Source organism: Carassius auratus, unplaced genomic scaffold (genome assembly GCF_003368295.1).
Source record: "Carassius auratus strain Wakin unplaced genomic scaffold, ASM336829v1 scaf_tig00004576, whole genome shotgun sequence".
Taxonomy (NCBI): domain Eukaryota; kingdom Metazoa; phylum Chordata; class Actinopteri; order Cypriniformes; family Cyprinidae; genus Carassius; species Carassius auratus.
In genome coordinates, this window is record NW_020523605.1 from 56,780 (window position 1) to 69,039 (window position 12,260).

The 12,260-nt window shown below is 36.2% G+C and overlaps 2 protein-coding genes across 2 annotated transcripts; one reads left to right on the top strand and one right to left on the bottom strand.

Moving 5' to 3' along the window:
* Positions 1-1,471: 1,471 nt before the first annotated feature.
* Positions 1,472-3,945, bottom strand: LOC113070565 (ADP-ribosylation factor-like protein 3). Its single transcript, XM_026243962.1, has 6 exons — positions 3,897-3,945; positions 3,333-3,476; positions 2,785-2,901; positions 2,654-2,704; positions 2,383-2,568; positions 1,472-2,312 (listed from the first exon to the last, which is right to left on the bottom strand). The coding sequence occupies exons 1-6, from the start codon at positions 3,897-3,899 to the stop codon at positions 2,265-2,267; spliced, it is 549 nt and encodes a 182-aa protein (XP_026099747.1). The 5' UTR covers positions 3,900-3,945; the 3' UTR covers positions 1,472-2,264.
* A 1,654-nt stretch (positions 3,946-5,599) lies between these two features.
* On the top strand, positions 5,600-11,342 carry LOC113070567 (sideroflexin-2-like). Its single transcript, XM_026243963.1, has 12 exons — positions 5,600-5,720; positions 6,822-7,004; positions 7,089-7,259; positions 7,361-7,459; positions 7,675-7,750; positions 8,403-8,488; positions 8,596-8,656; positions 9,116-9,182; positions 9,297-9,346; positions 9,742-9,791; positions 9,900-9,947; positions 10,567-11,342. The coding sequence occupies exons 2-12, from the start codon at positions 6,847-6,849 to the stop codon at positions 10,664-10,666; spliced, it is 966 nt and encodes a 321-aa protein (XP_026099748.1). The 5' UTR covers positions 5,600-5,720; positions 6,822-6,846; the 3' UTR covers positions 10,667-11,342.
* Positions 11,343-12,260: the final 918 nt, after the last annotated feature.

The window sequence follows — 12,260 nt, forward strand, 5'->3', positions numbered from 1 at the left end:
TATTTCAAAGAGCTGGCTGGCGGAGGATTTATTCAGGCTTAATAGAGCCTGCCCGTTTCACTGAGGGTGCACATGTCAGCTTGCGAATGTCACTCAAAGATGCTGAGAGCAGGAACCGGAGGGAGAGGTTGGGTGTGTTCTCATTCAAGCACTCGGGCTGTTAGCTATTCAGCTAGCATGGTCGCCACTCACAGATCTTACTGGAGAAATATGTTCAGAATTGAGCAAAGGAGAGGGGGTGCTGGAACAAATGTTTTTGCTTGTCATTGGCTGCTTTTTACACAAACATTAGAGACAAAATGAGATCCTTCTTTTTAAGAGACCGAGCCTGTTTTGCTCATTAAAGATCAAACGCACTCAGGCCAACTCATTTTGATTTAATTAACTGGAATCGATTTAATTAAGATTAAGGCTTACATTTGGGCCATTAAAAATGTAAATGCAAAAGAAAATCTACTGACTGGGCAGCTCTGTAATCATGGTTTGTTCAAAGTTTTTTTTGTGTCTGTGGCAGCAAACACAATTACCATCACACTGAATAACAAGAAAAATATAGTGTAGCATACATGTTATATTGGCTGTTTATTAGTACTTATAAAGCACATATTAATGCTTTATTCTTCATGATCATATTCTAGATCTCTACCTAAACTTAACAACTACCTTATTCAATATTAATAAGTAGCTAATTAGCTAATAAACCCATAGTTATTAGTGAATATGTGTTAGTGTTGGTCAATATTTTTTATAGCCAATTTTTAGTTATATTGTGAAATATTATTATAATTAAAAATAACTGGCTCTATTTCAATATATTTCACAGCAATTTATTACTCTGAATTTTTAGAAGGCATTACTCCAGTCTTCAGTGTCACATGATTTTTCAGAAATAATTCTAATATGCTGAAATGGAGCTCAAAAACATTTCTTATTATTATGAAAAAGTGAATTATATATTTTTTAATTAAATATTTTGCAACATTATGTCTTTACTGTCAATCTTTAACACATCCTTGAATAAAGATATTGATTTTATATATATACACACACACACACACACACACACACACCCTCAAAGAGCAGTGAAACAATAGAAAATCAGGAACTAGCAAACAAAATGATTAAACATGGTCAATAGTGCCACCTATATAACACTTATGAATTATCAATTATTATTAAATTTGTCTTTAACTGTTAATATAATAACATACAAAATATACCATGCACTTTCAGAATGGCACTGGACAATAAGCCAGATCATGTGAGAGTAGTGAACTGTATGTGAACTGTGTCTTGGTGAGCTGCTGTCAACACCATATGTTGTGAGAGTGTGTGTCCAACTGATATAATTTGGTATAAACATTGGCACAATGACCCCGTTTCAAATCAACCAAAGAAAATTAATAAAACAGAAACATAAATGTATGATAACTTACTCTAAAATAATTCTCAGCCAATAAAACATCACATCTTTTCAGTATTTTACTCCGTTTACTTCAGTCATTTCACACACATCACAACACTCAGAGACGCTACAGAAATAATCTTGATGTGATGACGACAGACATCCTCTTGTACCACTACAGCTGTACAGGCTACTTACATTATAAAGCTCTAAGAAATTCTTAAATGCTGGATTTGTAAAATTTGACAAATATATGCAGAAAATAATTTGATATGTGGAACATTATTTACATTCAATTTATGGTCCCCTTTTCTTTTGTATATATTGATGTTTTTTGTATGTTGCATTTGGGTACCGCAATTCTCATCTCTGTTACTCTTAGGAACAATTACAAAAATATGACCTTAGATAGAGTAACAAGAGTTATTTCAGTGAACAATGCCAGTATGGAAGGACAACAGTTTAAAATGAATGATGAAGGCTGTCACTCTTTAAATGTCTCAGTAACAAAATCCTCTAAATAGCTATAACATTCAATATAAAAACACAAGTCATTCATCTCAAGAAATATAAGCAGAATTAAGTAAGTTTTGAAATGTACTAAAGAAAACAAATCAAAAGTGAAAACAGATGGATGTACATTCTTAATTTTCAGTTTAAAAGACTAGTGAAAGGATACTGTTAATTTCAACTCATTGTATGGATGCAGGACAAAGTAAGTCCAAACAGAGAGGCAAAAAGTAAATTTAAATAGTTTTGAAAGGATGCCTTCATTTCCTATACCTACTGACAGTTTTTTTTTTTCAAAGTTATGGTTGTATTCCCTCCTGCGTGAAAGCCAGGGTAGGAGAAAACAGCTCTATTTCCTCTTAGCGTTCACACTCTTGCAGACCCAGTTCATGCCATCCTGAAACAACATCGGAGTCAGTCCAAATACTGTAGTTTGTGACTAACAACAAAATGTAATCCAAACCAACCTGGACTCCTTCTCCTGTGAGGGCAGAACAGGACTGGATTTGCCACACTCGGTCTCTGATAGTGTGCAAATTCAAACCCTCGGCTATCTCAGACGCGGGGGCTGCCGTGAGCAGGTCCTGCTTATTCGCAAACACCAGGACCGGGACCCCGCTGAGCTTTTCTTCATCAAGCAACTCGGCCAGCTCCTGCATGCAGATCAATACACTTAATTAAACCCTGAAAGCAGAAATGGCTTTGAATGGCGAAGAAAAAACAGTCACAAAGCATCACCTGTCCCGTTTCCTCAAATCTTTTGCGGTCTGCGCTATCAATAACGTAAATCTGAAATCAAAAGGAGTGTCTAATTAACAGCGTGTTTGGAATCAATTGTGGGATGACTTTAATCGGACAAATGATCTCACCAGAACATCTGTGTTCTCAAAGTAGTTCCTCCAGTAGGGCCTGATTTTTCGCTGACCACCGATATCCCACACATTTAATTTGAATCCTTGTGATTGGACGCTCTTGATATTGAAACCCTACAGATAAAGAAACAAAGAAACAAACAAAAAACAGTTGATTCAGTAAATGCATGTGGCATTAACTCTAATTGGCTTTATGCAACCATATGGTGGCCTTTTTTTCCACACATGCCCTGGCCAAGACTTCTAAATTGCCTAAAACGTCTGGGTTTTTGGGTTTGTTTTCCTATTGACATGCTCTCTACAGTCCTCATATATTATATATGCACTCATTGTTTTGACTGTTCTCTGTACATCCCACCTTCTCCCAAGCCACGATTGGTCGATTATGTACAATGCCTGCATGGTATTGGTCAAACTACTTTTCAACCATTATATTCAGCAGGTATAAAAACAATAGTTTAAAGTAATTACCTGAACATTTAAAACATTTCAGAAATTACTAACCAGGACATTTTCGGGAATAAAGAGCAATTATGGTCACCCACCTGTGTTGGAGTAATATGGGTGATGTCTTCAGACGCCAGCTGTTTCAGTAAGGTGGTCTTGCCTCCGTTGTCCAACCCCAGAAGCAATATCCGCACCTCCTGATCGGGGGTACTTTTAAGTTTCCGTAAAATTGATAACAAACCCTAAAAAATAAAGTAAAAAGCGCAGATTATACAATGTTCTGAGTTTATGCAATGCACGCAGCATGACGTCATACGCACGAGCACACGCAAACATGTTTCAAGACGAGTAACGAATGCTCAAAGAATATGTAATTAAAGAAAATAAACCTTGACATTATTTCCCCCTGAAATACGCATAAAAGAGACTTTAAATGCAGTACATAAGCGATTCTCGATAAATCGTGACACCTGAACAGTCCTGCGAGCTAATCTCATCCACGACCGAGAACCGCTGCTCATCTTTAATACCGCTTGATTACAACAAATCCACAATTCTCCAAAGGCTAACATGGTATGTGACAGGGATGAAAATGTTCTCAGCAGTCTCAAACAAACACGTCTACAGGGAAGAATATGTTTATTGTAAGCGCTTTAACTCACCATCTTGTGATTCTGCCTAGACGCCGCTGAGGGTTACTAGGGAGTGACGTAGTACGCAAAAATACGTGCATTCTAAGAAGGGTTAAAAGCGACGTAGTACACGAAAAACATTTAGCTCTGCTAACCAATTTAAACTAACGATTACAGGAGTTATACTACTAACCATATCGATTTCAGTCATGTATTTAAGCTGTTGAGGTTATCAAATCCACAGCAGATGGTATGTACACCGAGATCAAATAACATGAGGATATAAGAGAATCAGTGTAATAATAAATAAAGTTTCATATAATTACAATAAATTCCATAATACATATATCCGTAATATAAAATATATTGTGTAATGTATATACAAAATGACTTCAGTAAAAGTATCAGAACGAATTGGTTGAACAACTTTTTATTAGTAAAACAATAAAACATATGTAACAAATACTTGAACGATTCGTTCACGAATCATACTTAATCGATCCGAGCATTTCTCGAGTAAACAACACTGAACTCGAAACTCACTGACTGAATAACGCCAAAAGAGTATGCTGTTGTATTTGATGCCATACCTCAACAAGTTATACATTTTGTAAGAGTTTGTGGAAGTGATTATTCTTCTGAGGCAATATTTGTTAAAGGCAGCATGTTTATAGGAGATATTGATATTTTAAAACATAGGTGTACAAATAAACATATTAGGAATATGATAACTGGTGGAACAGCTACTCATAAAAGCTTGATGTGGACCAATATATTTAGGAATATAAACTGGAAAAAGCTTGGTGTATTTGTGAAGCATACTGTTTAAATAATAAACTAAAAGAGGTTACATGTAAAAGTGTGTTAGAGAGGTTTAAGTTAGAGATTGATTATTCATGTGATTTTTGATCAATGGAAAAATAATCTATCGTCCATTTGTTTTGTAATTGTATATACACAAAAAAAAAATGTGGGTGGATGTGGAAAATTTCATTAGAAAGAAAACAAGTGTTATATTTAAATTAAATATTTTTTATATATGTATGTATTATTCCAATGAAAATAATAATAATAATAGTTTTAATTTTATTGTACTACTGTTTATTATTTTGGGAAATTTTCATATACACAAGAAGAAATGGTCAGGATCCAAGCCAAATTTTATTCAGTTTCTTCAGGAGACAAAACACTACTGCACCAGTTTGGAGAACATTGTAAATAAAAAAAGCAAGGAATACTTGTCATATTTGTAAAGAATATTTAGTTTTTTGATGACTCAATCAATGGTTTGAACAGTCTGGCATGTTTTTTTTTCTGTGCATTAATATGTAAATTTCTGTTTATTATTGTATATTTCTGGTTTCTGGTTAATAAAAAAAAAAGAAAAAAAAAGTAAAAATGTATTAATAAAAATAAAAGAAACTCACTGACTGAAACGAGAATCGTCCCTTTCTGACAACATTTGTAATGAATCGATTCTGAACTGGTTCTGAATGCTTTGTGTTGAATCGGCTGTAACAAACTGAACTGGAACTTGACAACTGTTGAAAATGATTTATTGGAAACGTTTTAAAACATGTAATTTCATGACGCACAATAATAGCTGAATTAGTTATTTTCGAATCGTCTCTTTGAAGTCTTCGAAGGAACCGATTCGTGGAAGTGATTCTGATGTCCAATCAGAGTGTAGGCAGGGGGAGGGAGATTCTTCTCTTCAGGGATTGGAAGGAAGAATGCCACGTGCTCGTCTACTGTTGCAAGCCCACATCATCAGTGTTTAACCCTCTTCATTGGGTTTTACTACTACTGCAACGCCAAGAGATATAAACAAGAGTGTCACGTCCCTTTATACAGGTATTTTCAAGCGGCACGTTTGGTATTTGTGGGGTTTTTTTTCTGATCCGTTTTGACAGCGCATATCCGGGTGCTTGTGTGCACTAGTGTACATGAATTGATTCTAGCTGCTGGACAACTTCTGATACAGTCTGCTTTCTAATTAGCTAACGTTACTACTGTGCATAATTCTAATGCAATTGTAATGCAGGGTTGGTTTTATGAAAATCCATGCTTAATGTTTGAGACTTATTGATGTTTTAAAAGCGAACGCATAGTTTGTATGTCTAACGTAAGGTCTCTTAAACTTCTTGGCTGGTGACATAGTAACCTATCTGTTATAGTTAATTGTACATAGTTCTATTATTTTAGTGATATTTTATTTTCATCATAGCATATAATTTACACATTTTCTGTTAAACGACCAGTAAATCAAGTTAAACCGGTAAGGAAACAAATTAACAGACTGAAAATGATCTTTACAAGTTTAGACCCATTGAAAGTCATTCATTGTGTGCTTGTTTTGTGTTTTGCCTTAATTTTGTGTACCTATGCATTCAATTCACTGCAGTAAATAATAACATTACTGATATGTATAGTATCCTGTACATTTTCGTAAAAGCCATATTGCTTGAGAGAAATTAGGCTACTTGTTAAGGATTAGTGAAAACCACATTGATTTTTAAGTTGGAAGACTGAACTAAACTGGTTATAATTTATTAAATTCCTCACTTTCAATAGTCAAGATTATTGGCAGAGACAATTTATAAAAGGACTTTGTTATTGGTCAAGGCCCTGGTCAGTTTTTTTTTTTTTTCTGATAGCCATACATCTGTTTGCATAGCTTGCCTCACTGTAAGAGCCTTGGTTTTGACTTTCTTATCATAGCATTTGGAGATACGCTGCTTTGTTAGATGAGAAACCAGTTTGTAATAAAATAGTACAACTCAAAGAAGAGAGTAAATGAGTTCACATTTGAGTTTAAGCCACTACTGGACTGACATCTGAAATGTCACGTTTGTTTTGTCCTGTGGATCTTAGTATGATCTTTTATCTGTGGACTGGAACTGGAAACCATCAATGTATTGAATATCGGTGGTTTTTTTTTTGTTTTTCACCCAGGCTCTTCGGAAGCAGAGAGGGAAGCATGGAATCTCTGAAGGGCTTTGATATCGACATCCCACGCTGGGATCAATCCAAGTTCATGGGCCGTCTCAAACACTTTTTCAACATCACTGACTGCCGCACTGTTCTGCTGCCTGACTCCAGACTAGATGAAGCCAAAGCTTTAGTGGAGAGCTGCAGGTGAATAGATTTATTGATTTGATGAGTAGATCTCTCTTTTTTTCTTCCTGTGTCTTACGTTATTTTGCTTCCTCTCTCCTCCAGAGCTGGCTCTGTTCCTCCGGGCACAACAGAGGAGCAGCTACACTATGCCAAGAAGCTGTATGACTCAGCATTTCATCCTGACACAGGTGACAGGATGAACCTGATCGGGAGAATGTCATTTCAGGTGCCTGGGGGTATGGCCATCACCGGATTTATGCTTCAGTTTTACAGGTCACATTTTATTTGATTATTTATTGCACAATACATCTTATTTATAACAATATGTACTATATATTTTAACAACCAACCAGTTATTTTGTATTGCTGTGTAGGACAGTTCCTGCTGTAGTGTTCTGGCAGTGGGTTAACCAGTCTTTCAACGCTCTAGTCAACTATACCAATCGCAATGCTGCCTCCCCCATCACACCAAAGTAAGTTCCTATGACTCCTTCCTTCTTTGAACTTTACTCACTTGCAAGAAATGGTAGGTTTGTAGCATGTATGTACCTCTTAAAATGTGACCGTCCCGTGATACCTAGTGATTTATTAACAGATGTCTGGGAAGGAGCTTCAAATAACAGATAAGCTTCAGTTCCAGATATGTTTTTTTTGTTGTTGTTGTGTTGTGTGTGACTTCTTTGCTCAGGCAGATTGGAGTAGCTTATGTGACAGCAACAAGCACAGCACTGGCCACTGCGGTTGGTCTGAACCTCTACACAAAGGTATTACTCAGCCTCATATAAATAATAATAAGGCAATACTCTATTCCTAGAGACAGGATCTGTGATATGTAGTGGATTAGTTCACTCAAATCCTTGAATCATTTTGCTTGACAATCCTCTTAAGGCTGCAGTTCTCTCGGTTCGTTGTGCATCTTTTTCTTCCACACTTTTTCCTTCCACTCAACTTTCTGTTAACATGCTTGGATACAGCACTCTGTGTTTAGCCAGCTTCTTTGGCAATGAATGTTTGTGGCTTACCCTCCTTGTGAAGTGTGTCAATGATTGTCTTCTGGACAACTGTCAGATCAGCAGTCTTCCCCATGATTGTGTAGCCTATTGAACCAAGCTGAGAGACCATTTTGAAGGCTCAGGAAACATTTGCAGGTGTTTTGAGTTGATTAGCTGATTGCCATGTCACCATATTCTTATTTGTTGATATTGAATTGGTGGGTTTTTGCTAAATGTGAGCCAAAATCATCACAATTAAAAGAACAGAATACTTAAACTAATTCAATCTGTGTGCACTAAATTTATTTAATACATGAGTTTCACATTTTGAGTTGAATTACTGAAATTAATGAACTTTTCCACAACATTCTAATTTATTGAGATGCACCTGTTTTTTAAGCATCTTTAACTGTTATCTCCTCAGAATGCTCCTCCACTGGTGGCACGCTGGGTGCCGTTCGCTGCTGTGGCCGCGGCTAACTGCGTCAATATTCCAATGATGAGACAACAGTGAGACTTCTTATGTTTCCTACCATCTTTTATTTTTTGGTGGTTCTTACTCATCAGGTTCACATATCTACATATTAGTATATACAAATTTATTCGTTCCTGTTCAGGGAGATTTTGAACGGCATTGCTGTGACAGATGAAGATGGAAATACACTGGGCCTCTCAAGGGTGAGGGACATTTATTGGTTGTTTTAGGTTGAAATAACCTCACCTGATGAAACTAGTTACAGTTCTTCTCTGAAGTTTACATGGCGTAATGTGTATTCGTTTTAGAAAATAATATTGTAAAACATTTTATTCTTTATTTACTAGGCCTACTGTCCTAAAGAAACTGTTTGTATTCCACAAGACAAATTAATAACATAAATTACACAAAAATGCCTGTTTAAATTTTTTTTTACATCACGTCCTTGTGTATCTTATAAGATATCTATTATTGTTATATCAATTTATTATAATTTGCAATCCTTACATACTGGAGTATGTAAATTTATGAGCCGAAACATCAGTTTAAATAGATCTGAATGTGTTTAATGCTGACAATAATCCGTTTCATAATACACTACAAGCATTTCTTTGTTTTTAATTGACTGAATAAATAGTGTATTCTGTCTGTGTTTGTCATAGAAAGCTGCTGTCAAGGGCATCACACAGGTGGTCATCTCTCGAGTTACCATGGCAGCGCCAGGCATGAGTAAGTGCAAAGAGTTTGGCCGGTGTTATCAGATCTCGGTGCTAAAATAAAGCAGCCCTCATCTCACCCATCAGTCAGTGTTGAATCCTGAGCCGCTTTCTTTGTTCTCTCCAGTCATTCTCCCCATTATAATGCAGAGGCTGGAAAAATACAGATTCATGCAGGTGAGCCTCATATTGTTTTGTATCCAAGGAGCACGCAATGGAACGGAGAAGCGATAAAATAGCTAGTTTATGATCTGCAGGTGCTTCCGTTATAAATTCACTCTCTCACAGACCTCAAAACCGTCGTTCTCATATAACAGTCAGTTATCATCAATGCATACAGGTTTCAAATGGTTTTAACACTCTTTGAATGACCATTAACTAATGGTTTAATGCATTATGTAGCATAATAATGTTTTCAATCGCAATTATTATAAGTCTTACATAGATAATCTTATTTTTTATTGTTGATTATATTATATTGGGATTCCTGGGTCTGTAAAGTCTGTAAACCCTTTGCTGAACAGGTATGAATTTATATAAAACATATTTGCATTTGTTCCTTCCTGTGGCAGAAAATCACATTTCTTCATGGGCCACTGCAAGTCATGATGGTTGGCGTATTGTAAGTGATAACATTTGTTTTTATGAAAATAGCAACAATTGATATGCTAAATGTATGAGATCTTGTTTCAGTAGATGAAATGACAACATGCCTTTCTCTGTTTCACAGTCTGATCTTCATGGTACCCGCAGCGTGTTCACTGTTTCCTCAGAGCTGGTAAAGTTTGCATATATTGTACATGACATAATTTCTTTTTTTTTATGTAAGGGATAGTATCTCTTCAAAGTAATCATTCCCTCCAAAAAATTTTTTATAAAAAAATTAAAATGTACTCACTCTCAGAATATTCAAGATGTAGCTGAGTTAGTTTCTTCATTGAAATTTAGCATTACATCACTTGCTTACCAATGCAGTCCAAAATGCTGATAAAACACCACAATAATCCACTCCAGTTCATCAATTAGTTTCTTGTGAAATAAAAAGCTGCATGTTTGTGAAAACAAATACATAAAAAACATATGTTTTTAATTCTGAAATGTCACTTCACAAGACATTAATTGATGGACTAAAGTCTGTTGTGGATTATTGTGATGTTTTATCAGCTTTTCGAACTCTCTGTCTGGCGGCACCCATTCACTGTACGTAGAGGATCCATTGGTGAACAAGTGATAACATGCTAAATCAGTTTCATTATGACATTAAGCTTATACACATAACTTTTTGCAGTTGCTTCACCCATTATCTCTCTCTTAAATCCTTTATTCAGATGTGTTCACGATAACTGCGGTCTCTGAACTGTACCAGACTAATCAATCATTTGCACTTTGATTTGCAGTTCTATGGCTGTATCCAAGCTGGAACCTGAGCTCAGGGAGTCAATCATTTCTCAGTACGGGGGCCGTGTCAGTTACGTGTACTTCAACAAGGGCCTGTGAGTGCTGGCCAATCACAGACTGGATGCACGCGTCATCGGCCAATTAGAAACTCTTTTTCACTCTTAAAATAAACTCTTTTGATTAGAGGGTTTGTTTCATATCCTAGAAAGAAGGTTTTTATGCACTAAAGCATAATTGATGTATAGTTTTTTTTACAATTTGGCCCTGACTGCTGCAAAGAATCAGTTTGATTTGTGAATCAAAATGTATAGACATTGGATAAACCTGATCCAGTTGCCCTGTCATTCGATCCTGTTGTATATGCTCTACCCTGATTAATTGAGAACAGATTGAAAAGACTAAAAAGTGTTTCCCTCTGATGCCGTACACCATCATTCACCACATACATCTCTCAGGAACAGATTATTTTAAAGGTTTAATGCTTTAATAGCCTCTAAAGCAATCAGTGAAATAATTTTATCAGGTTTTCCTTAAACTGTCAGATGTTCAGGAATATACAGTCAGATCTTGTTTATGTTTTGAATTACCAGTTACAAGCATAAAGTGGGGGAAAGTACAGTCTATTAAACATCATTTTGAAAGAGTATTTCATGGTTAAAGTGTGTCTTAAATTGAAAACAAAAAACAAACCTGCCCTCATTGTGAACTGTCAGAGCTATGTACTTCTTTTCATCATTATGAGATGATGAAATAAACAGACAGCTGCCAAAATAAACCCCTGGTCTGTGATAACTCATGAAAGTTAGAGCTTGTGTTTATTTTTGTACAACTGTGCGCTCAATATTCATTCCTGCCACTCGAGGGCAGTATCAGATCATTATAGTTTTGTGAAGGTAAATATGCATCACTTCTGTTAAATAGTCACACTGATGGGCTAAAATATACTATAAAGCCACCAGAAGACGCAACCCCCCCCCCCCCACACACACACACACAAACATACATACTGTATATTCATATACAGTGGGTACGGAAAGTATTCAGACCTTGAATTTTTCACTCTGTTATATTGCAGCCATTTGCTTAAATCATTTAAGTAATTTTTTTTTCCTCATTAATGTACACACAACACCCAATATTCACAGAAAACCACAGATTTGTTGACATTTTTGCACATTTATTAAAATAGAAAAACTGACATATCACATGGTCATAAGTATTCAGACCCTTTGCTGTGACACTCATATATTTAACTCAGGTGCTGTCCATTTCTTCTCATCATCCTTGAGATGGTTCTACACCTTCATTTGAGTCCAGCTGTGTTTGATTATACTGATTGGACTTGATTAGGAAAGCCACACACCTGTCTATGTAAGACCTTACAGCTCACAGTGTATGTCAGAGAAAATGAGAATCTTGAGGTCAAAGGAACTGTCTGATGAGCGCAGAGACAGAATTGTGGCAAGGCACAGATCTGGCCAAGGTTACATAAAAATTCTGATGCACTTAAGGTTCCTAAGAGCACAGTGGCTTCCATAATTAAATGGAAGATGTTTGGGATGACCAGAACCTAAACTGAGCCATTGGGGGAGAAGAGCCTTGGTGAGAGAGGTAAAGAAGAACCCAAAGATCACTGTGGCTGAGCTCCAGAGATGCAGTCGGGAGGCGGGAGAAAGTTGTAGAAAAGTCAACC